The sequence below is a fragment of the Felis catus genome, chromosome C1 (genome assembly GCF_018350175.1).
Source record: "Felis catus isolate Fca126 chromosome C1, F.catus_Fca126_mat1.0, whole genome shotgun sequence".
Taxonomy (NCBI): Eukaryota; Metazoa; Chordata; class Mammalia; order Carnivora; family Felidae; genus Felis; species Felis catus.
In genome coordinates, this window is record NC_058375.1 from 221104112 (window position 1) to 221130458 (window position 26347).

The 26347-nt window shown below is 44.8% G+C and overlaps 2 protein-coding genes across 10 annotated transcripts in view; one reads left to right on the plus strand and one right to left on the minus strand.

Annotated features, from left to right (window-relative positions):
- Nucleotides 1–14602, minus strand: part of HDLBP (high density lipoprotein binding protein) — a 73500-nt gene extending 58898 nt beyond the window's left edge. For 2 of the 3 annotated variants that reach the window (XM_006935755.4, XM_045034734.1), the window contains exon 1: nucleotides 14456–14602. The gene's annotated coding sequence lies outside the window, so the exon portion shown is untranslated. The remainder of the gene's footprint in view (nucleotides 1–14455) is intronic. The other variant, XM_045034736.1, reaches the window with a different exon arrangement.
- The window catches only part of SEPTIN2 (septin 2), a 35371-nt gene continuing 23269 nt past the window's right edge, over nucleotides 14246–26347 (plus strand). The window contains exons 1-4 of one of the 7 annotated variants that reach the window (XM_045034739.1): nucleotides 14249–14495; nucleotides 23106–23135; nucleotides 24123–24349; nucleotides 24601–24721. In XM_045034739.1, the coding sequence (XP_044890674.1) occupies nucleotides 24712–24721 (10 nt within the window). In that variant the 5' untranslated portion in view covers nucleotides 14249–14495; nucleotides 23106–23135; nucleotides 24123–24349; nucleotides 24601–24711. Of the gene's footprint in view, nucleotides 14496–14748; nucleotides 14860–15412; nucleotides 15502–23105; nucleotides 23136–24122; nucleotides 24350–24600; nucleotides 24722–26347 lie in introns of those variants that run through there. The other 6 variants (XM_045034740.1, XM_019838995.2, XM_019838993.3 and 3 more) reach the window with 6 other exon arrangements.

The following is a 26347-nucleotide window of genomic DNA, read 5'->3' on the forward strand; positions in this document are numbered from 1 at the left end:
GCTACCAATTTAAAAGGGAGAAACTGGAATGAACGTCAACATATCTGATCGGAGTTGGAAGTACTGGAATGAACTCATGTGTTTCAATAGAGAGAAAAACTCATGTTTTACAATTGAGAGATAAAAGTAGACATGACTGTGTCATAAACACACACGTGTGCATATGGGTACCTGTGTATACATGTGTGCACGTGCGCGCGCGCGCGCGCGCGCGCACACACACACACACACACACACACACACACACACACACACACACACATTCTGTGGCTCTCTCCACCGAGAGGACCTGGGTCAGTAATACTTCAACAACAATCTACCTGGTGCCCAGACTCTGCTTCTCTTAGTACCACTTGCCATAAAAGGAGGTGTCTTTGAAGAAAAAGGCTGATTCCAGGTCCAGGGAAGGGAAGGTACGTGAAGAGCCCAGAGTGTCTTGCTGTACCAAAAAGTAAGAGTTTCTAAACAAATATGGGGGAAGCTTCAGAAGGACACAGGAGCCAGCTTTAAGGGAGGCACTCTCCAGTCAATATGAACATTACCGTAAGTAATGATAAAGGTTGATAATGTAAGTAAAATGGGCAATGGTTAGCCTATATTGATACAGACACATGACCAAAACGAAGATTTGACAGGAACAAATATTTAGCTTCGTAAGTAGCTCCCCAGCATGTACTTATTAATGACACAGACTCCACAATGGAGAATCTGGCAGACACCACCTTAATCAGCAAAGTGAGCACCACTGATAATGGGACAAACTGAACCTGTGTGCCATCTGACAGAATGCAGAGAAAACCCAGAATTCCTTCTGTGCTATTCCAGCCAAAATAACAAAGCCTGAATCCAATCAAAATGTAATACACACTGAGGGACATTCTACAAAATAAGTGTCTGTACTCATTAAAGGACGAGACCAAGAAAGCCAAGGCAAGATGGAATAAATAGTCCTGTTTGTTGGTTTTTGTTTTTTTTATGCTTGTTTTATTTACTTTGAGAGAGAGAGTGCGAGCAGGGCAGGGGCAGGTGGGAGAGAATCCCAAGCAGGCTCCACACTGTCAGCACAGAGCCCCGACGCAGGCTTGATCCCACAAACCGTGAGATCATGACCTGAGCCAAAGTCAAGAGTCGGACGCCTAACTGACAGCCACCCAGGAGCCCCATAAATGTTTCAGTTTGAAGACTACAGAGACCCAGCAATGAAATGTTATTGTGTGCTTCTGAGTGGATTCTTCTGGTGAAATGTGAATGGGTCTGAAGGTAGCATTCTTGTTAACATCCTGATTTTGATGGTTGTATTGTGGTTAAGGAGGAAGAGTATCTTATTTGTGGGAAACACCCCAAAATATCCAAGGGTGATGAGGATTCATGTGCCCAATTTACTCTCAAATGGTTAAGAAAGTGTTTTCTACCAGTCTTACAATTCCTCTGTAAGACAGTTAAAAAAAATTAAACATACTTTTTAAATATCTTTTTTAAATTAAATTTTATTTTTTGTGAGAGCACTCACGGGGCCTCATGGGGGACAGACAGAGAAAGAGGGAGAGAATCCCAAGCAGGCTCCAACCCACGACCCTGAGAGCATGACCTGAGCCGAAATCAGGAGTCAGATGCTTGACTAAGCCAGTCAGGTGCCCCTAGAACTACTTCTTAATTTAAAAATAAATAAATAGGGGGGCGCCTGGGTGCCTTGGTTGGTTAAGCGTCCGACTTCGGCTCAGGTCATGATCTCACAGTCCGTGAGTTCGAGCCCCGCGTCAGGCTCTGTGCTGACAGCTCAGAGCCTGGAGCCTGTTTCAGGTTCTGTGTCTCCCTCTCTCTCTGCCCCTCCCCTGTTCATGCTCTGTCTCTCTCTCTCTCTCAAAAATAGGTGAATGCTAAAAAAAAAAAAATTAAAAATAAATAAATAAATAAATAAATAAATAAATAAATAAATAAATAGGGGCGCCTGGGTGGCTCAGTTGGTTAAGTGGCCAACTTCGGCTCAGGTCATGATCTCACAGTCTGTGAGTTCGAGCCCCGCATCGGGCTCTGTGCTGACAGCTCAGAGCCTGCAGCCTGTTTCAGATTCTGTGTCTCCCTCTCTCTGACCCTCCCCCATTCATGCTCTGTCTCTCTCTGTCTCAAAAATAAATAAACGTTAAAAAAAATTTTTTTTTAAATAAATAAATGACTGATCTTCGAAATAAACAAATGACACTGATCCTTCAGATTCAAAGTTGATTACATGTTTATTTGTTGGGCTTGGTGTGTATCTCACTCATCTTCTATATAGCACAACAAAGTGTTATCTCCATCTTACTAACCTCCGTTATACGTCATCTTCTCGAAGTTCATAAACACAGATTTTCAAACCATCACAAAGTGTCAAGGAAGCTGCTGACAGCACAACCTGAGACATGCACAGCTGCTCATACCGGACGACAGCAAGGTCAGCATGGGTCCCACACCAGCCCCCCGACAGAAGGCAGGAGCCCCTCGGTGCTCCTCAGGCTTTTCAGACACCACATCCACAAGGGAAATGCACAGAACGCCCCATCTGAGCTCGCACTGGGAACCCCAACAACAGACCCAGAGACATCAGCAGATGGGGTGAGCCACGTCATGTAAAAGGAGCACTGCCCAGGGCGGGGTGAGGAGAGCGACCATGTCATTTAGCCATGGCTTACAAGAGAGGAAAGCACACACACAACCCTACCACTTCAGGACCAGTGAGGGGAGAAGACAGACGAAAAGTACATCTTGGAATTAAAATATTCTTACCAAGGGGCACCTGGGTGGCTCAGTCGGTTAAGCGTCAGACTCTTCATTTTGGCTTGGGTCATGATCTCACGGTTTGTGAGTTGGTTTGGGAGTTCGTTGGGCTCTGCACTGCCAGCGCAGAGCCTGCTTGGGATTCTCTCTCTCCACCCCTACCCCACTCACGCAGGCGCATGCGCTCTCTCTCGCTTACTCTCTCAAATAAGTAAACATGAAAAAAATAAAAAATAAAATTCTTACCAAATAAGGGCTAACCAGGCTACAGCCTTCAATAAAGCCACATGCCCGAATGATAGCAGACAATCACTATACAAGTCAACTCCAGTGACCTCAGATGGAAGGGAAAGACCCACAGACCACACTGAATCCTTCACATGCATTTCCTCCTTGGGGATTTAGTCCTAAAACTACCAGCACAACCTGAAACCAACAAGACTGCATTGGAAAGAAATGGAAAGGCTGGAGGTTTACACACACAGTCTCCGGCTCAGCAGCATCTCCAGCATGAAGCATACCCGAAACCCCAACCACCCCAGAACAAGGTGAGGCTGACCTAGCAAAGGCCACATGTCTTTCACGGATCAAAGGCTTCTACCCACGCTTCTACAAATGGACTGCTGACTCTCCCGGAGCAACACCATCTTTTTCTCTCTGTTCACCCAATCTTTCAGAAAAGAATCGCCCTTACCGATCTCAAGGGGACATGGTGATCATCTTCAGCACCTGTATAAACTAAGGAGGGGCCCCGAAAGCCCCGAGCACGACGGGTCCCTCTGGCTGCAGCTGGCTCTTGTCTGCACGTCCCAGACGCTGCTGCGCTGAGCACCGGGAGCCAAGGGGCCCCGCGCACAGGCAGCCTGGCAGCACTGCTGAGCTCACTGGCGGGCGACAAAGGCAACACAGAACTTTGGTCTCATGGGCTGGCGAGTCAGCGCCGAGCATAAGCAAGCGTATCAAAATAGAAGCCTTGTTTCAAAAGAAAAAAATTGTATTCTTAAAATTGATCTCACAAACACTGCTTTAAGCTGGTACTTCAGGACCACCGAGCTAATATTCTATTTACCAGAAAAAGTCAAAACAGCACACATAATTCAGCAATTCCATTTGAAAGGTAGTTCTAAATGAGCTAAGTAGCAATAAAATCAGAAAGCACACCACACAAGAGTGTAGAGCAGCACATACTTGTGATTTTGTGCACAACAGCTGGCAAGTGCCCGGAGCCCACACTTGTCCTCACCGGATGCCCGACGTCCAGGAGTCAGTACACTGTCTCCACCAGGAAGAACACAAAGACAAAAGTGAGCGTCAAGTCCCAAGCAGACACGCTCCAGCCCCTTCTCTAAGTCATGGGCACCATCAATAACATGGTTCACAACTGTCAGAACGGCACAACAGAAAGGTGGAAAGGTTCACGCAGGGCTGGCTTTTCCTCTTATGTTATTTTTTAATTATAAAACTAAAGAAAGTTAAACAGAGGGCCAAAAGTTTTCAACCCTAGATAATAAGGAACCAGAAACCACACATCTGACACTGAGGGGTCGGCCCTGGGAAACGAGAACACTTCTCAGCAAGTCACTCACCTCAACCAGATCTCAAAAACAGCAACAAAAAAAAAATGCCAAATACCTGACCCCCTTTCCGAAATGATTTCTTCTAGCTCTCTCCGTCTGGTGTTGTTCCTTTTCCTTCCTACCTTTACTTGTTCCGAGAGGTCTGGTCCTTTCAGGGTGTCGTCTCTAGCCTAGCCACTTCCCCTAAGGCTGTTTGTGGAGGCCAGCTCTCTCTGGAGCCTCCAGATGCAAACCTCCTGGGAGGCCGGGCACGGTTGCCACGCAGGTAGCTGCCATCAAGGCACCTGCACGCAGGCTGCTCCCCCTCTCCCAGGAACCATACGCACCCAGAGGCTTGCAGGGTGCCTCACAACGAGGGATTAGAGGAACTCAGCCCCCTCGATGGAGTCACCGGCCCACAGCGCCTTCCCTCCCAGCCCCATTTACTGAACTGCAGCCACACAGGGCCAGTGACGCACAAAGGCCTGACACACCATACCACCAGCAAGTTCCCACAGCAGAACCTCCCTTGAAGGGCAAAACCGTTTCCACAACACTTTCTGCGTGTGGCAAACGACAATACTTGCTAAATGCACCAGGCTCAAGTTATCTCCCCTCTCCAGAAAGAAACCAAAAGTAGCACTGGTCCAGCCTGCACTGTATCTAGAAGCTTTAAGCACTGCCATCATCAACCTTGCTGGTTGATGGCGTGTCCTGCTCCTGAGTGGGGGGAGAGAGCTGAGCAGTGTTCACAGGGTCCCCTCTCACCCAACACAGCAAGGCCAAGAATTACTGCTCTGCTTCATAAATGTGGTCCCCAGCACCATCCACATGCCCAAGGTGAGATGCTAGAAGGTTCGCACAAAGAAATGAATGCTGATAAAGACACAGTCTAGAAGACGAGCACAAGGAGACAGCGTTATGCCAGAACACCAGGCCAAGCAGCAGCTGGCCCCTAAACGGTGTGCTACACGGAGAAGGCACACGCTCTGAATGCTCTTGGATCACAACAGTTTGTTAATCCGAGCACATCCCAACCTCAGGAAAAAGTTACTCCACGGTCGGCTGAGGCCACAAATTCAACAGCAGCTTGAAGAACACAAGAGCAACACGTTGGGACCTGGCCTTTAGACTGGCTTATTGCTCTGTCCAGCATACCCGAGTCTAGAAAGCTATTCTGGAATTCAGCAGCCCACTGTAACTCACCAAAAGTTAGCGAAAGACAAGTGTTCAGCATATTCCCATTTTAGTAATCAACGCTGTCCTGCCTATTCATTCCCTCACAGCACACACAGGTTATCTGCCACAACCCCGTTACTCTGCTGTGTCACAGGGATCCAAAACAAGCAAAAGCCTACCGATGGCTTATCCTATAATGCAGACAGGGACGGGGCAGGTAAAACCAAGAGAGGACTTACTCCCCGAGGCCTGCACATCCACCAGATGATGTCAGGGAGCCGGTGGTGCTGGGTTGCCATAACAGGACGGAAACACCAGACCAGAAGGAGTTCAGAGAAGAAAGCGGATCCCGTACAGCGGCCACAGATGGACGGACAGCAGCTGTCTACAGGTTACCGCAGAGATGGGCCCTGCACGACTGCGCACTCTAGGAGTGGAACTTCCATTTCCCTCCACTTCCTTACCTGAAACTTGCTGATGGATATGTACTTGGTGAAAAATTAATCTTTGATGATTGAACCAAGGAAAGAGATTCAAAAGTCTAAGGGGTGCAAGACAATTTTAGTATTTATTTCAGAGTAGACCATCTAGCTGCAAAGGCTTGGACGGCCCCACTCTTGGGCTAGAAAAGAGTGTGTGGATAGGATACTGCCTTCTCCACCCCAAGCTTTGGAGGAGCCCTAGAGACAGCAAGGAAACACCAGATAAACAGGTCAAGGCTGAATGTTTACATGTGTCGAACTTCTAAAACTGGTGTCAAAGACAAGGATGGAACAATTACGGATCTTGATTGGGCCCCATCTCCATTCCTGTAAAAAGGAGCTGCTCTCAATGGTGGTACCACTGTGAGGATTGAGTCAGCCCATACGTAGTGCTCCACCAGAGCGCACACAATAGGCTCCGTGAGGACGGTCTATTACCACCACCCTCCTGGAGATCTGTGATGTGAGGGCTCCAACAGTACGGGCAACGCGGCCCTAAACCAGCCACTCGTGCAAGGAGCTTCATCCAGGCAGCCTCCACTCTTAACTGGAAAATGGAGCCTATGACAGCTACAGCCCAGAACCCTTCTAAGGACTAACCCTGCAAAGCAGGCCTTCTCAACCTCAGCCAAGCTGACCTCCTCAATCAGACAATTCTTTGTCACGGGATGTCCTAGGCACTGTAGGATGCCTAGCACCTCTGGCCTCTAACCACTAGATGCCAGTAGCACCCGAGTCACGACAACCAAAAAAGTCTCCAGACACTGCCAGATGTTCTCTGGGGGCCAAAATCACCTGGTTGAACCACTGCTGGAAATAAAGGGCACGGGGCCTGTTGCGTAGGAATCAGCAAATAAAAGCTTTACTAGGCAAAGCTTTTCCTATCACTTGTGCATCCTTGAAATGGATCACAGAATGTGCTACATGAGTGACTAACAGCTCCAAGTGCTGTCCTTCCAAACTTGAAAACTGAGTTTCTGACAAACTGAGTTAGTTGATCAAGTGTTCTGTGCTATCAGAAGGGTAATAACAACAAAATCTCAGATTCAGCTTTCTTATCTTTAAAAAGAAGGAGCTAAAGTCCTATAGGTCAAGAAACACCCTGAGTCACAAGGGTGATTAAGAATGGGTCCTAGGGGCACCTGGGTGGCTCAGGTGGTTAGGCGGTTAAGCACCAAACTCTTGGTTTCAGCTCAGGTCATAATCTCAGTTTCACGAGTTCAAGCCCTACGTCTGGCTCTGCACTGGCAGCACAGAAACTGCTCGGGATTCTGTCTCTCCCTCTCTGCCCCTCTCCTACTTGCTCTCTCAAAATAAGTAAATAAACTTAGGGGCAGCTGGGTGGCTCAGTCGGTTGAGTGTCCAACTTCGGCTCAGGTCATGATCTCATGGTTTGGGAGTTCAAGCACTGCATCAGGCTCTGTGCTGACAGCTCGGAGCCTGGAGCCTGCTTCAAGTTCTGTGCCCCCCTCTCTCTCTGCTCCTTCCCCAGCTTGTGCTCTCTCTCTCTTGAAAATATAAACATTTTTAAAACTTTTTGAAAAATAAACTTAACAAAAAAAAAGAACAAAAGACTGGGCTCCAAACTGAAGTCCAGGCCTCCTGACTCCTAGTCCGGTGAGGACCACCTCCCTCACTTTACAAATGTCTCAACACTTTGTCCAGTCTGGCAGAAAGAACAAAGGCCTCACCATCTATACTAACGGACAAGCACTGCTGTTACGTCTCACAAGGTCCACCTTCAGCAATGTCTAAAAATATCAATTCATACAAATAAAAGGAAAACCTGAAAGAGTTTTCAGAAAACACTTATTTGTAAAAAAAAAATTCACACAGATTGCCAAACAGTACCTGCTAACTAAACACTGGCTCCCTACTCTCCTTGCTCCAGATGAGGCCTGCTATTCCCATAGCAGGTGGGGTCTCAGGGTGCAGCTCAGCCTCCTGAGAAGCTCCTACACCCATGACAGACCCTGGGATAGGATGGGCAGGGGCCAGAAGGCCACATTAATACTGGTTTTATTACCACTATAGCGAGCCTGCTGCAGTGCTGGTCTACCAAGGAAAGGACTTTCATCATAAAAAGAGTGTAGAACATGGGGGCACCTGGGTGGCTCTGTCATTTAAGCAATCAACTCTAGACATTGGCTCAAGTCATGATCTCGTGGTCATGGACTGGGCCCCATATCAGGCTCCGTGCTGAGCGTGGAACCCACTTGGGATTCTCACACTCTCTCTGCCCCTCCCTTGCTCATGCTTTCTTTCTCACTCTCAAATGAAATAAACATTAAAAAAAAATTGTAAAACACAACTACAATAAGACCACATAAAAACTGGCAATTTCTCCTGATTCTTGTCTAAGAAATATCTCCAAAATTGTTTTATCTAAGGGTTTTTCTTGGATATGTAATACATGATTTAAATAAAAATATGATCATAGTATACGCATTGTTTTACCACTTGCTACCCTTAATTCCATTTAAAATGCATCATGGCCGTCTTTCCAAATTTTACGTGCAAATTTCCCATTTATTAATAACTGCACGTTGAATGAAAACAGAAATTCTCTACTGATACTGCATGCTTTGTGTATGTATCTGATTACAAACACTGCTGGAAAACATATTCTCTGCTCACTAGAGCCAGCAACTCTACACACAGGAAAAATTCACACAAATTCAATTATAAGACTAGAGGGGATACATGGATAGTCATTATAGAGGCAAAATTACCCTCCCAATGAGCTAAATTATTTATACCCCACAACACCTGAGTACACATGCCCCCCTCACACTTGATAACTAAAATGGTCATGTTTACTTCTTCCAACTTCTAGGTGAAATATGCATTCAATGTCAATTCTCTGACATGAGCAAAACTGAAATCTTTCTTTGCTTCCCGGCCATTTCAATTTCTTGACTGTGAAGACTGACCTTTTTCACCTCTTCTTTTCTGCTAGGGCATTTCAGCACACATGTAAGACAAAGGAAAACCCACATATAGGCTACAAAGGAGTAGTAAAGAACAGAAGAATTACAAATGTAAGTGAAATTCATGCTGTAAGCTAAAAGTAACATTGCTGATGGACACCTAGGAAGAAAAATGATCAGAAAATACTATTAAAAAGGGCTTTTTTTTGCCTTTCACACCCTGGTTAAAGGCTGTGATTTTCCCCTGGAAAGGGAACTAGAATCTTTGGAATGGGGGTACCCATTACAATGGCGGGTGAGGCACCATTCTGAAGACACAGAAGTTAAGTTCATCTGTAGTTACTGCAAAGATTGTAGTCTTCTCCCAAACTTGGCCCCCTGGACACCGGCGAGAGGAAGGAAGGTATTTTTGTGGAAAATCTGGAGAGACAGAAGGAAGCTGACAGAGTACTGCAAGGAAATGGCCCAGCCAGTGCCTCTGCAGTGAATGCCACAGCTGGCAAACCCCACCTACTGCCACATGAGCACAGGGAAAATATCACCAGATACCACGGAAAGGCTTTGATACGAAAGCCAAAACCTCAAACAAAAAGCAGCCTGAAGTAAACTGTGACTTCGGCAAAAGAAAACCTTAACTCAGAAATGTCCTCAGAGAGATAAGGGGAGGTACAACAGCTATGAAACAAAACCAGGGTGTCAGAAGACACAGCAAGTAAGAGAACATTCCTAGAGAAATAAAGTGAGAACTCAACAGCACGTTCAGAATAAAGCTGAGAATATATTCCAGAAAGAAGGTGGACAACCTGAGCAAAACCAGAGTGTCAGTCCAGAAGGTACGATAGTCTAATTCGACAGAGAGAAAGTGAATGGGAACAAATCAAAGCAATAAATCAAGAAAAATGCCCAGAGTTAAAGAACAGGAGTTTCCAAATAAAGGAACCTAAAGTAAGGCAAGACATTAGATGAAAACTGACTCCAAGGGACATTGCTGCACTGGGTGTTTTGAACTTCAGAGAGAAAATCCACTAAGCTTCAGAGAAGAAATAGCCACACATGAAGACCGAGGAATCAGAATGGCTGAAGCCTTCAGTAATAACCCTGGAAGTTAGAAGATGGAGCAAAATGGTGTCCAACTCTCACTCAGATACATGGGTAGAAGTAAAGCACTTTTCAAACACACGTGTTCTCAAAACATTCTCTCTCATGCGTCTGTTCCCAGACAACTTCTTGAGGAAGTGCTTCATCAAAATGAGAGAGTAGTAAGTCAAGAGAGATGGAGACATGGGTTCCAGGAAACCAAGGACCCAACGCAAGTGGGTGGTGAGATCTTCAGGAAGATCCCAGCAGATGGGAGCCTGGGGGAGATTTATTCAAAAGGAGATTAATGAAATATTGAATTTCACCAGATAAAAAAAGACTCCATTCTTTCTCTCTTTTTAAAATTTTTTAACATTTATTTATTTTTGAGACAGAGCTTGAATGGGGGAGGGGCAGAGAGAGAGAGGGAGACACAGAATGCAAAGCAGGCTCCAGGCTCTGAGCTGTCAGCACAGAGCCCGAGGTGGGGCTGGAACTTGTGAACCATGAGATGATGACCTGAGCCGAAGTTGGCCACTTAACTACCTGAGCCACCCAGGAGCCCCCAAAAAGACTCCACTTCTTGAAAGAAATTTAGACAACTGTTGAATTTTGGGTTAAATTTTAATGACAAACATACAGAAAACTAAACACACAAAAAACAAGACTCACAAGAACTTCAGGGAAAACAAAACCTGATCCAGGAAAGGAAAAGCAATCCCATCACACCAGTTGCCTAGCTGTGAATGGCACTATGCAGTAAAAACTCAAACACTAAATACTGGACTAACCAAACTAACGGTGCATGTGCTTTAGGCAGCCATGTATTTACACAGAGAAGGCAGAGCAATGAAAGAAAGCTAGAAACTTCATATCCATTGAGTCAAGTAAGGAGACAAGGTGTGCAACAGGAGAGAAAAGAGCAATAATTGAGCAGGTGAACACGTGCTGTTTAGAGTCAGAGGCAAAGACCAAAGAAACCCACCAAGAGATGGACGTGTATGCTCTGCAGGAGAGGAGACACGACTGGGGAAGGAGATTCATAGTGTCTTCGTACAAGCCTTTCTACATTTATTTCTCCTTTTTTTTTTTTTAACACTTATTTACTTTGGGGAGAGCAGGGGAGGGGCAGAGATGGGGGACAGAGGATCCAAAGGAGGCTCTGTGCTGACAGGCTGACAGCAGCGAGCCCAATGTGGGGCTTGAACTCACCAACTGCGGGATGATGACCTGGGCTGAAGTCAGACATTCAACCAACTGAGCCACCCAGGGGCCCTATTTCTCCTTGAAACTACTTGAAGGTATAACCTTGATTGAAATAAAATTCATTTTTAACTTTAAAATTCATGAATGCCAATAAAAAGTATTAAGGCGGAGTACACACAATGTAATGTTACCAAATTAATGGCAAGCATCAAAATGACTAACACAACATGATGCCCAGACATGTCTGGAACGACACGTCTGGCTCATCTCTAGCAGTATTCGAGGAACTTTAGTATGCCTGGCAGAACAGCCTAGTAGGGTCATTGCTTCTAAAATGTCTCTGATTTTAGCACTATAAAACAACAACAAAAACACACAAAAAACAAACTTACTTTAGCCCAAACTAACTTGTGTCATCAATTTTTAAAATGTCATACCGATGAAGAGTTTGGTTTTCTTGGTTTTCAAATGTGAAATGTTGTGGTGTTTTCATAACTTAAGGGAAAAAGCATTTTGACTCACTGATGCTCTCTGGCTGTTTTTCCACTTGGCCAAAAACTTTTCCAATATGCATGCCGGACTTCTTGCTACCATAACGTGGCAACTGAGAACTCAGCTGTGTGCTGTGTTTCTTCCAGGAGCTTGGTTATTTTTTAATAGGAAAGGGATGAGTCTAGCCCTGTGAGATGGATGTATGCTGAATGGGCCTTATCAAATGTAAGTACCACTTGGTACTTCAAAAAATGTGTTCTCTGCTCAAACCCTTTCGGTAAATAAACAAGTTTCAGATGGGAAGCATTAATGGAGAGCCTATCTCATCCACTTGTCACTAAAGCTCATATAAATCATCCAGGTGGACAATGTAATCACTTGAAATCCTGTCCAAGTTACAGTGCCCTAGATTGGGCTGACTGAAGGGCATAAAGTCCTTTACAACAGGACCTCGGGCAAGCCCTCTACCACTTGAGATGTTATTAGCAGCATGCCAAATTCTCAACCTCTTGCCCATTTGTGCCACCAGCTATGGCTGTCACGCATCCCCTTGGCATAAGCTAGTCTTCCTATTTAGAACACCTCATCTTGGAAAAACTCTCATCCCCTAAACCCAGTTCAAGAACCACATTCTTTGCAAAAACTTTCCAACAGTAACTACCGCCTCCTCCTTCGCATCTCTGTATCTTGTATGTATTTCTACTACTGCACTTAAAACTCTGTAACCCAGTTACTTTACAAGCGAATCCCCCATACTAGACCATAAGCTGCTTAAGGAAAAGAAAAAAAAGTCTATATCCTCTTTATCTTTATGACCCTAGAACGCTTAAAAGTATCTGGCACACAATTCCCAATAAACGCTTTTGAATTGAACTGCTGAAGAAGTGAAGTCATGAGGCCGAACCAGTAGCCCTAAACAAGAAAGACGAAGCAAAAGAAACACAGAAAACTCGATGACCCAAGTTCTCCCATCAGGCTGCCGAGAGGCGGAGCTTGGCCAATGAGAAAGGGCCCTGTGCAGAGATCCAGGTGGGGTTGGCCCCAGAGGTGCCCAGGAACGTGGGCTGATGGCACCTTAGGAGTGCCCTCCTTAAACTCACTGTACATTTCTCCAAGTGAGGCTAACCTGATTAGAGAAAATCAGGTAAGCCCATCAACAGTGCTTGGCACACAGAAGATCTAATGGAAGTTAGCGTAGGAAAGGAAGTTTAATCCTCACTGTAAATTATTTATCTGGCTTTTGAACGTTGTCCCTCAAGACTTGAAGGGGTGTGCTCCATTTTTCCCTAGCCTAAAAGTCTCATGACAGGCTGATGGTTGATGTTTCAGACCCAGAGAACTGGGAGTTCAAGCGATGGAAGCCTTTTTTAACCAAATATCTTTTCAACTATTTTAAAACACCGTTTCCAAGTACCTTAATATTAAACGTACTTAACAAGGTTAGCTTGGGGGTGCTTATTTTTATCAAAATCGTTAAACTTGAAGACGAGGTTTCATGCAATGTTTCAATACCCCAGGTTTGAACTCCATCCAGTTATTCTGTAGGACAGCACTACCAGCTGCTTCAGACAAAAATCCTACTCGTGACGTGCCCTGTCGTAACAGGACCTCAAAGGGGCACCTGGGTGGCTCAGTCGGTTAAGCGTCCAACTTCGGCCCAACTCATATCTCACGGTTCGTTGAGTTCAAGCCCCGCGTCAGGCTCTGAGTGCTAACAGCTCGGAACCTGGAGCCTGCTTCAGATTCTGTGTCTCCCTCTCTCACTCTGGCCCTCCCCAGCTCATGCTCGCACCCCGTCTCTGTCAAAAATAAGTAAACTTAAAAAAAAAAAAGTTAACAGGGCCGTGAAACCAAACTCAAAACTGAAGGACAAGTCACCCTGTTCCTGGAGATTCCACTCACCTACATCCCCGCAGAGGTTTCATCTGATCATAAATATTGTTTTGTAAACAATACACGGGGAGGTTTTCTCTTTGGATGCACACGGCGTGCAAACCCTCCTACAAAGTCTGACTCTCTCATTTTCCGAGTCGATGGTAGAGAACACTTAGCAAGTGCCTAACGTGCCCTGTCGGTATCCCCCAGCGTCCCCAACACTGTGCCGTAGCCCATCGAGTCTCAGCAACTGAGTTTGCGTTCGGTCGGGGTCTTGAAGAAAGGCGCCCTGTGCGAAGGCACTTGGGTCCGACAGCTGTGGGCCTGCAGGCCGCCGACGGGGAGAAAGGACACCAGGGCCGACGCGGCCCGGGCCGGGCGGGTCGCCCTCCCGTCCCCGAGCCGCGTGGCCGCAGTGGGCTTGGGGACGCGCCCCAGGTCTCACCTCGCGACCAGACAAGTAGACCGCGAGGGGCCGTGCCCGCCCCTCCCTCCCCCCGGGCGCAGGCCCCAGCACGGGCGCACGAAGGCCACGTCCCCGGGGACGGGCGCCCAACTCGATGGTCCGCGCACAGGCCCGCCGGCCCACGTGACCCGCAGCAGCCAATGGAGGCGAGGCCTCGGCACCACCGAGACGACGGCGGCCCGGGGCTAGACCAGCCCCACTCGGCCGCTCTCAGTATCCTCCGCTGTCCCGCTCTGGTGCTCCCAGCTCGGTGCTGCCGCCATCTTCCCGGAGGAGAGGGCCAGAGGCGAAGGCTCCCGCCCCGTGGTCGCTCCGCAGTCTTACTGTGACCTGCCCTATCCCCGTCCGCCTCTCTTCTCCTCAGCAGCCACTTAGCTCCTTGTAAAGAGATGCCCTTCACCCCACTCTAGGTACTCACAAGGCAAAGACTCACATTACCTCTTCCACTTTATCAGCGTAAGGAAACCAAGCTCATAAGGTAGGAACTGTGGCGAAACAGGGACAAGCCGCCATCTTGGTAAAGGAGAAGAGGCTACGCTTGACCTCCCCCCCCCACCCCCAGCCTCTATATGGCCAACCGCCGTGGGAGGGGCACGGCGCCTGCGCAGAGGCGGAAAACGCGGATGGGCCTGCGCCTGCGCACTCGGAAGCCGGCGAGTGGGGGTGGGGAGGAAGGCCAGGTCGCGCCAGGGCGAGAACAGCGTTGACAAGGGAGCAGGGAGCGGGTCGGCGTGATGACGCCATCCGCGCACGGGGCGGGGAAGGGCGGGGCGCGGGCGGACGTCGGGCACTGGGCGGGTCCGCGGCGCGGTCGGTTACTGCTGTTCTTTGGCTTCTCCGCGGTGAGTGTCTTGCCGTGGGTTCCGCGGTCGCAGGGGCGTGAGCTGTGGGCCGATGCAGAAGCGGTGGGGGTCCGCTCGGGGCGGCGGTCGACCGGCTCCGGGGGCGCTCGGGCGGGGCGGCTTTTTGGGTGTGGGGGAGGGGCGGCAGGATCGGTGTGCCTGACCCTCCTCGACGCTCCCGGACTTTCCGCGAGCCCTCCCCGCCCCTTCCTCACCTTCCCCGGTTCTCCTACTCCTCGGGATCCCGGGCCCTCTCCCACCCTGCCCACCCAGGGTCCCCGGCCCTCCCCCACCCTGCCCGCCCCTGGGTCCCCGGCCCTCCCTGGCCCTCCTCGGGCCCTCGCGGCGGGAGGTGTCCGGAAGAACCCGAGCGACCCCTTGCGCATCCTGTGCAGAGTACGTGGACCACTCTGATAATGGGCGGTCGTGGTTGGGGGGGGAAAGTCCGGGCTGCGTCCTGCGGGGCGGGTTTTGTCGTGCGGCTCTCCCGTTGTCCACCCCGCCGTCCTCTAGCCGAGAGTAAGCCTCAACAAGTCCTCGTTGTCTTGTTAAGTTTCCAGGCTCTTCCTGGCCGCCGATTAGAGCTGGGGCGAGGAGGAGGAGGTCCCGGCCCTGTGCACAGCCAAATCCGGAAGGATGGAGGTGGGGAGGGGCCGCCATTCCCATGAAAGCCTGAGATGTGGCGACCTGTGGCTGCCGTTGCTCTCAGTAAAAGCTCAGCTGGGATGGCCGCAGGACCCACAAGACCTGGCCACCTTTCTACCTTTCTGGACTCATTTTTATCAGCACCAGCCCCACCTTCTCTGTCCTCCCCCTTCCACAGACGCCTGACCCAGCGCCTTGAACTTTCCGTTCAAACTGTTGGGTCTTTGTCACCTTTGTTCTTGGCCCAAACCCTTCTTTTTGCTTGAAACCCGGTTACCTCCCCACCCTCTGCTCTGTTGTTAGAGATTCGGCCCAGAGTCGATTTCCTCTGGCTGGGTTCGGTTTGCGCCTGGTGTCAGCCTTTATTCTCTGTGGTAGCTTTCTACCGGATTGTTGGTCTTTTGAGGGGCAGGAGATGTGTGAGTCTTGTCACCCTTACCCGTTGTCTAGCACGATGACCAGCACATAGGAAGTTTTCAAGAATTTCTTGAGCGACTCAAATCGTAATATCTCAAAAGAAGTCTAATGTTCTAAAATAGTCTTGCCACCTTAGTGATACGTGATAGCGTAGGGGTCACGAAATCTGTTTCCCAGGGCTTGTAATTTGAGGTCCCATTGTTTTCGGTTTTGGTAGCTCCCACTCGGACTTTCTTTGTACCAGCCAGTACCCTGACTCACAATGTGCGCTGCTCCGTCAGGTCCTGGCAACATACGGCTGTGAAGGTGATCTGATGTTTTTTCCTGTTTTCCACTTTGATCTCTCGCCTGACACAGAAGCGCAGTGTAAAGAACAAGGGCTTCTCAATCAGATCGTATTTGCATTCTGACTGCTTTTGAGCTAGCGGGGTGACCCAGGGAAATGGCGAGGGAAGGAAGGACCACCCTCTGTTGTCATTCCTAAGTGTGATTCAGGTCTTTTTAAATTTCAAAAGCAGAAAATGCTTTAAAAATTTTTTTAAATTTTTTCCCCCACAGAGATGGGAACATCATAACTCATTTGGCAGTGCAATTGGGTTGAAGCCATTTTATATTCTGTATTTGTGCCACTTTATGTCAACGGTCATATATGCCACTATAGAAAATACGTTTGACTGTGGAATGTGCTGCCCTAGAGGCCGTTGAGGATGTTGTGTTGTATACTATACAAGTACCTTCCTCCAATCCAAAGAATCTGAATGCCGAACATTCCAAGAGTTCTGGATACGAGATTATGGATATTTGGAGTCCTATACTGCAGGGTCATTTTGTGGATTGGGGTAATGTATGCAAATATAAGAATAACATGTCTGTGGTTGGCAGTTATGGACAGTCCACTAGTATAAATACCACTAGCAAAAAAAAATGTACGTTTATTGCCAAGAATCCATTTTTATCCGTCTGTTTTTCATCTTTTGTTTTGGAAAAGTTGATTTGTTCTATGTGAATTGGGATGGGAGTATTGTTCTGTGGAAGCCATGTTCAACAACAACAAAAAATGTTTATTAAACAATTGCTAGCCTCTAGAATGAGCACAACCTGAAAGAATAAAATTTTCATTTGACCACATTGAGTTTAGGAGAGCCAGTGGCCTGCACTCAGTGTTGAAATTAATCACAGCGGTTGGCATCCCGTGTTCTGGTTCTTCAAAAGTTCAACATTCCTCTTTCAACTTTCATTTTACATTAGTTCTAACCTGTATTGTTAGAAGATCACAGTGGATTCAAATTATATTTCAGGGGAAAAAAAACAATATGGAAGAAATAGGATATGACAAGAAAAACTTGATAAATTAAAGAATTCACAGCCTGTTCCAATAATGGTATTCTCCGTTTCCCAAACTTGTACATCCATGTAGCTCTTACATACCAGGAAACTGATAGGAGCAGTGAAAGTCCCCCTTTTCTCCTATGGGACATCCTCAGTCCTGCTCCACCGGGTAACAAGGTAAGGTGAACACAGGTGGGCTCGAGGTACAGCATCTTCAGGGTGCTTGCTGAATGAAGTTGTTGAGAACCCAGGCTTCAGTGAGGTGAAGCGGGTCTGTGGGAGATCAGGGGAGACCTCCGTGATAGTCGTTTGTGCTACTGGGTTGGTTTGAAGTAAGATACATGTGATAGCCTATAAGGCAAGTGCTCACTCTTTTCCACCCTCGGGCACTTATTCTTTTATGTGAACTGAAGCTCATTTTATCCAGTCCTTTAGCGAAAAAGCCACATTAGAATTCCACTTGGGGTTGGACCACGTTTATATACTAATTTGGGAGAAATAGAAATGATTTGATTCACATAGGGTCTGTTTTCTTTTTTCTAAGTTTGTTCTTACGTGTTTGGTTGCTTTTTGTTTTAATTCTGTTGTAAATGGCATTTCTCCCCTGTTTCCATTTCTTTATCTTCATAACTAGAATGGAGAGAAATTATTTATTTTATATTTGCCTTATATCTAGCTACCTTACTAAATTGTTATTTTAGAATTTTTGGACTATCTATGTTTTCTGTGAAGTCTTATCAGTGAAAAAGGTTGTTTTCTCATTTTGTTGTTTCACTGAATTCTCACTAAACTTGTCAAAGTGTAGTAGTATTCAGTAACCATGGTGAGATTGCAATATGAGGATCTTAACTTGGATCTTAAAGGAACAACCAGAAACTGAGACAATCAGAAATAGGAGTGCTGATTGGATATTATATTCAAAATTTGTTCGTTTTCCTTAATAATATTTGTCATTTTAAAAAGTCCTTATTGTTAGAAATAAGGGATTCATAATCAAGGATGATGACAGTGGCAGAGGGAATATTTGAAACATTGAATTGATCATTGCTGAAGCTGGATGATAGGTGGTACATGGGGATTTTGTTCCGTTGTGTAAGTTTGGAATTTCTAGTAAGTATTTTAAAACAATTATGGTGGTAATGGACATCCCTGCCTAATTAGTGATTGTAATTTAAATAGATTTAGTATTCTGTTGTTGAGAGAATAATATTTGACATTAATGTTTGGAAACACCCTGGATTATATTTAAGCAGTTTCCCTAGAGTTCTTATTAGAGTTTGTTGCTGAATTTTATCATATGACTTTTCAGCATCTATTCATATGTGATTATCTCCTTTAGTTTGTTGTAACAGCTTTATGTAGGTAGATGCTTTGGGTATATTTCTGGAACCTAATTGCTAGCAAATATTTCATTGAGAATTTTTGCATTTATATTCATGAGTGAGATTGACATACCACTATCTAGCCAGCTTGCTTTCTTAGGTATCTCTCTGGGTTTGTGGTTGAAGTTGTAGTGTCCTCATAAAATAAATTGGAGTGCTGTCCCTGTTTCTGTAGTGGCTTAAGTGACATGGGTGTCGGATAGAACTCAGCTCTAATTCTGTCTGGTTTTGGTCCCACCCCCACCTCCTTTTTTTTCTTTTAATGTTTGTTTATTTTAAGAGAGGAGAGAGCGTGAAAGCAGGGGAGATGCAAAGAGAGAATCTCAAGCTGACTCCGTTGCTGGCACAGAGCCAGAGGCAGGCTCCATCCCACAAACTAGGAGACCATGACCTGAGCTGAGATCAAGAGTCAGATGCTTAACCACCACCCAGGCTCCCTAGCATAGTAAAATTTCTGAGGAAAAAAAGAGAGCCAGTCGCTTAACGGACTGAGCTGCCCAGGGGACGCGCTCCCCCTACCCCCCCCCTCCCGGTTTTCATTCGTATATTTTATTCAGTTGTTCAATACTATTAGTCAGATTTTCCAGTTCTTGGTTCCATTTTGGTAATTTATAGTGTCTAGGAAATCATCCATTTCTTTCGGGTTTTCAGATTTGTGACCATCTTTTTATTTATTTATTTATTTATTTATTTATTTATTTATTTATTTATTTATTTATTTATTTATTTTTGGGAAACAGAGAGTGGGAGAGGGGCACACAGAGGGAGACACAGAATCTGAAGCAGGCTCCAGGCTCTGAGCTGTCAGCACAGAACCTGACGCGGGGCCCGAACCCACGAAGTGCTGGATCGTGACCTGAATGAAGTTGGACACTCAGCCAACTGAGCCACCCAGGCGCCCCAGATTTGTGACCATCTTGATACATGTCTCCTGAGTCTGTGATTATAGCTTTTTTTCCATATTTGCTTTTCTTTTTTCCTTAATTTTGACTTGTGGGGAATTTATTTCAAAGAACTAGCTTTTAGGGGCGCCTGGGTGACGCAGTCGGTTAAGCGTCCGACTTCAGCCAGGTCACGATCTCGCGGTCCGTGAGTTCGAGCCCCGCGTCGGGCTCTGGGCTGATGGCTCGGAGCCTGGAGCCTGTTTCCGATTCTGTGTCTCCCTCTCTCTCTCTGCCCCTCCCCCGTTCATGCTCTGTCTCTCTCTATCCCAAAAATAAATAAACGTTAAAAAAAAAAAAAAAAAAAGAACTAGTTTTTGGATCTGTTTATCTTCTTTAATTTTTTTTTTTTCTTCAACGTTTTTATTTATTTTTGGGACAGAGAGAGACAGAGCATGAACGGGGGAGGGGCAGAGAGAGAGAGGGAGACACAGAATCGGAAACAGGCTCCAGGCTCCGAGCCATCAGCCCAGAGCCCGACGCGGGGCTCGAACTCACGGACCGCGAGATCGTGACCTGGCTGAAGTCGGACGCTTAACCGACTGCGTCACCCAGGCGCCCCAAGGATCTGTTTATCTTCTATTGAGTTATTTCATTCGTTTCTTCATATTGTGAGAATCGAATTTATTTTCAGTGTTCTTTAATGAAAATATCTGAAACCCAAATTCTCATTTGAACCGGTAGAGCTTTTACTGTGTCCCATAGATCTTGCTTTTGTCTTCCCATTGCTTTCTGGATAGCTTGTGGTTTTGCTTTTGTTACCCTCATTGATCCAAGGGTTATCCAGGATTGTCCCAAATAGTTGGGAGTTGTATTTTATCTTTTTTCCCCTAGTTTTAGCAGGTCAGAAGTTGAGAACATAAATTGTAAAAATATTTTTTAAAGTTTAAATTTTCTGTATAAGTAACATGATAATTTTTAAATTTTTTCTTTCACTGCTTTTCTTTTATTACCTCAAGATTCTTTATATCAATTCTAATTTATTGGCTGTATTACTCAATCCTCTGCCCTTGCTCATACTATGTTTACTGAATCTGTACCGTTCTGAGGGGCGCTATTAAAGTCTCCCACTTGTCTTTTATTTTTACCAAGTCACCTGGTATTTTTCTTAGGCTTTCCTTGTGTGTTTATCTGTTGTAATGATTTGCATGTGCAAGTTTAGGAATGTTGTATTTTCTCCATCCCTTTATGATCATGATTACATTTTAATCTTAAATCTCACCCGGGGTTAATACCAGTAATGTCTGTCCTGCTCTCTGTGTTTGGCTAGGCTGGTATGTTTCAGCCTGTCCCTTTGTTTTCAGCATTTTTGCTACTTTAAGAATGTTCTTCCACTTAATGATTGATTTTATTACTTTTTCTTTTTCCACAATTTTGCTAGCTTGATCAAGTTGCTATTCCATATTTTTCTCTTAATTTGGAAGTTCCACTATAATTTTTCTTTAATGGTTACTTTTTCTTTTATAGTCCCTTAATTTCTATATTTGAAAAAAAGACTAAAGCTCCTTCTTCCGCTGGGACCATCTGTGTTCCATCTGACCCCTCACCTCCCCTTTGGAATGTTTTACTTCTGTGTTCTCACTCTTGCCCTCAACTCTTAAGTAGTTTCATACTAATTCTATATTATTAATACAATTTTCCTAGGATGTCCCTTTCCATTCAGGACACCTTAATTCATTCCAGATAGTTTGTTAATGTATGGGCCCTGCTCTTTGTTCTTCTCAGGAAAATATTCTATTGTTATTCTTTTTCTCCCTCTATTCCTTTTTTACTGACAAGAACTCTTACTGATTGCCAACGGGGCACGTGGGTGGCTCAGTCAGTTAAGCATCCCACTTCGGCTCAGGTCATGATGTCACGGTTCACGGGTTCAGGCCCCACATCAGGCTCTGCAGTGACATAGGGGAGCCTGCTTGGGATTCTCTCCCTCTTTCTCTCTGTCCCTCCCCTGCTCACGCTTTCTGTCTCTCTCAAGATACATAAATAAGCTTTAAAAAAAAAAAAAGTTAAAATAAAAACAAGGTAGATTGCCTAGATTGTTTCTCCAAGACTATCTTTTAAATCATGATTTCCTTCTCTGTGTTTTTGCCCTTGCATTAAGTTTTCTAATATTTGATCTTCCAAGGTGAATCGCAGCTGTGACCGTTTGCTCAGTTGAGTTACCAAAGTCTGAGTTTGAAAATCATGTTTTAAGTAGTATACTTGCATCTTTATCGTAGCGTTACTATTTTTTTGGTGCACGTTATTGCCTTCCTCTTCCTGCAGCTTGCCTGTGGAGCTCTTCTCGGAGACAGGGAGTTGGGGTCACTTATCATCTTACTCCTGGGGTCCTCACACTCAGGGACTCTGTTCTCCAAGCTTTTCCAGGATGCACTGTGTTCGTTTCCTTGCCAGAAGTTTCTTCAGAATTCACTTCCTGCTTTTGTTCTTCCTAACATTCCTACTTTCCTTTAAGTTTACTTTAATTCCACCACCCAGGCTTGGAGCTATCCACTCCTCCTCAATCACTGCCCTTCCCTTTTAGCCCAGGCCTTACCTCATACTCCCTTCTGAGCCATAGAAGCAACAAGCGGTTTACAGACTGCGTGTGAGTTCTCAACTCTCCTCTGCCTCCCTTCTTGTTCCAGTGGGACACATGAGGGTAGGGCTTCCCATGGGCCACTGAGAACGAGAACGAAGACTGTAAACTTACCTCCTGTGAAATAATACAAATCCTACTGCTGTTGGCCTTTGTTAACCAAACTGTGCATGGGGGTGCAGGAGCCTCACGTCTTCAGAGGTGGTTGGGAACATTTCCATTCAGAAGGGAAACAGTGTGCAGTTTTCAGGAATGTTAAGGTTTGGGGGATGGGGAAGCAAGAACACGAAGGGCATAAGTTTCTAAGCTCCGGAGGGAATCAAATCTGACCTCATTCATATCTTTTGACCTTGTTACCAAAGACTGTTAGCCGACAGACTCCATGTTCCCCCAAATTTCAAGTCTTCTAAAATTCGTATTAAATTCCAACTATCTCTAAAACTATTGTGTTCTTCAAACACTCCAATGCCTTCAGTCCTTTTTCCTTTAATTATAAATGTTGCTCTGAGTGCCCCATTGTCTAAAACTAGTTGTCAAGAGCTCAGAGAACCTCCCAGCAGCAGACATCGCTCTAGAAGTACGCTTTCCTTGTTGAAAGGTTTCGAAGAGGGAAAGGAAATTATAGAATTCCAGAGGTCATGAGATTTTGTCTTTTTCTCTTGTTGTGTCCCTGGTGCTTAGCATATAATCAGTACTAGAAAAACGTTTAGACTTTGTTGGAAATACGGAACGTCTATATGTGTACATACATGTATGTGGTTGACTTAATTGACCTAATTTTTTATATCTAATTTTTAATGAGATGATAATTTTCTCATTTCTGTAATTTGATGCAATTAACAAGTAAAACAGGAACTGTTGATGCTTTAGGTGTTAAGTCTGTGTACATGTCAATTCATACTAAAGTGTGTGTGTGTACATGCATATATGTATATGTGGGTTTTTTCTTAACAGATTGAGAAAACTTCACTGAAGATGTCTAAGGTAAGAGATCACACTTTTTAATTTTTTTTAAATTTTATTATTTTTTTATTTTTTTATTTTTTGGGGGGGGGGAGAACGCATGCACACTAGCTGGGGAGGGTTAGAGAGAGAGCTGTCAGCACACAGCCCCTCGCAGGGCTCAAACTCACAAGCCATGAGATCATAACCTGAACCAAAGTCAGATGCTTAACCAACCGAGCCACCCAGGCACCCCCATGTGACTCATTTTTAATATGACTGATATATTTGATTTGTTGAGGCAGTGTGTAATTTAATTGACATTCTAAAAACTTTGAACTTTATTTTTTTAGATTTCCAATTTGTTTCACAGTACATCAGTAACAATCCATTTAGCCTCTTTTACATCATTTTCAGCACACCAATCAAATAATAATTTAAAATTCTAATCATATTTCATCATGAAACTTACAGCGTTCTTAGACTTGATAAATTGGCTTATATCAGCTCTTGCAGATTAGCCCAGAGCCCTGAAGTAAATTAGTTTTGAAAGACATGCTGAGAAAAGCAGAACTTGTGGTTAAAATTGCAAGATTATTACTTTCCTTTGCCTTTTATTTTTGAATGTTTCAGTGTTCATTACTGATGCATAATTACCTTACTAATTTTTACTTTTTATGCAAGTATGAGTCGGGAACACTGATGAGCAAAAAAACAAATAAAAATTAACCATAATTTCATCACCTAGAAATAACCACTAGTAACATTTTATGAATATTTTTACATCTGCGCACGTGTGCATATGAATATACGTTTCCAAAATCCTAAAGGAAAAATACTATCTTATGTCTTGGCTGTCAAAATTGATAAAGCAGTTGGTGTATCCTTTTTTGATTTCCTCACATTTTTAGTATGCTATGCCTAGATTCTATAGCTTTGATATACTTTATGGCATCTCTGGTTTATTCCACCTGTCCAGGAATATTGATGCTTCGTTGTCCTCAGCTGTGATTCATTTTTCATTCCTAGTCTTCTCTTTGATCTTTGAAGCCCGATGCTCACATCCCACCCCTAAATGGCCTGCCTCACCCTTGATGGCACTGTTGCATAGAGCTGGGAACAAACAGGAGATACGGCTTGTTCCTGAACACTGTTCACAAATGCATCACACCTGATACCTAGAAGGATTGGCTTTTAGAAACTATTCTTCTGCTAAGTTTGTTCTGTGAAACCACTTTCAGTTGTGGCATTACTTTGTAAGTTTGATTTTCCTGCATGTAATAATAGTAGATCGGTTTATCTTTTTAAAAGTGTTAAGTGAATACAATCAGTTTTCTGATACAGGTGATTTTTTTACAAAAATGTGGATTTGTTTGTGTATTTTTTTTAATTTGTGGGAACTAATGATACCTATGTTTATCACGGGTTTGATTATATCTTAAAAGCAACTAATAAGGTGTTTTTTTGTTTTTTGTTTTGTTTTGTTTTTTGTAAAATCTTATTTTAGCAACAACCAACTCAGTTTATAAATCCAGAAACTCCTGGCTACGTTGGATTTGCAAACCTTCCCAATCAAGTTCACCGAAAATCAGTGAAAAAAGGTTTTGAGTTCACACTAATGGTGGTCGGTAAGAAATTAACCTTTACACCTTACACCTTTGAGCTTATTAAATATGCAGGTGTTTCCTCTTCTCAACCTTTAGGGTATAACTGTGTGACCTATAAAGTCAAAGGGAATATTCCTTTATTGTCAGGATCAAATAACTGGGGAATTTGAAAAAGATTCTTTAGGAAATTTTTCTGAAGAGTAAAATCTTAATATTTCTGTCGTTTCCTTATTTGTATGTGGTGGAAGTATTCACTCATTATGCCAGTGAGCCTCCAGAATGGCCCCAGTGATCCTTGCCTCCTGGAATTTGTGATACTTTCTAGCCCCTTCCTACATTGAGTAGGACTTACCCGTGTAGCCAGTAGAACATGGCAGCAATGAAGGTGTGTGACTTTAAGACTGGGTCATAAAAGACATTGCAGCTTGCCCCCTATCTTTTTTTGAATCACTCTGGGGGATGCCATCCACCATGTTGGGAGGACCCTTCAGCAGCCTTATAGAGAAGTCTCACAAGGCAAGGAGCTGAGGGCCACCAGTTGCTGTGTGTAAGCTGTCCGAGACCTTCCCTAACGAAGTTATAAACAGGCTTTGAAGGATCAAGCTGGGTGAAAAATTAGCTGCTTGTCAGGACAAAACCCATCATTCATTAAAGATGGAAATCAAGGGGCGCCTGGGTGGCGCAGTCGGTTAGGCTTCCGACTTCAGCCAGGTCACGATCTCGCAGTCCGCGAGTTCGAGCCCCGCGTCGGGCTCTGGGCTGATGGCTCAGAGCCTGGAGCCTGCTTCCGATTCTGTTTCCCTCTCTCTCTGCCCCTCCCCCATTCATGCTGTGTCTCTCTCTGTCTCAAAAATAAATAAACGTTAAAAAAAAAAATTTTTTTTTTTAAAAAAAAGATGGAAATCAAAATCCAGTGTACAGTGTAATATTTACACTTGCCATCTCCAGTAAAAAGTTGTAAATGCAAAGAAGCAAAACAGTGTGGCACGTAACCAAGAGAAAAATCAGGTAATAGAAACAGATCCAGCAATGATAGAGATGATAGAATTAGCGAACAAGACCTTTTACTATTTTAAATGTACTCCTGCTACCTAAAGGAGAACATCAACATAAGAAGGAAATAGAAGATAACCAAAAGAACTTACATGGAACTTTTAGAGATTAAATTTTTTTCTGACAGAGCTAACAGCAAATTATATACTGCCGAAGAGAAAGGGCAATAGAAAGCATCCAGACACCAAGTAGAATAAATAAGAAAAGCACACCAGGGCACACAATAAACAGTTGGTGAAAGCACTGATAAGAAGGAAAATCTTATAAGCAGGTGGGGGGCGGGGAACAAGCACATTACATGCAGAAGGTCAAAGGTGGAAAGGACCACTGACTTATCAGATATGAGCCGTATGCAGTGATAGTTCAAAGTACTGAAAGAATAAAACCATCAGCTTAGAATTCTGAATCAAAAATTACCTCGAAAAATGGAGATTTAGAGAAAGATGAAATATAAACATTTTTAAGTAAAAGCTGAGAATTTGTCACTGTCAGATCTACACCAAAAGAAAGATTAAACCGGGTTCTTCAGGTTGACGGAAAAGGTAGAGCACTGGAAATGGCAAGTGTGTTGGTAAATGTAAAACACTTTTCTTG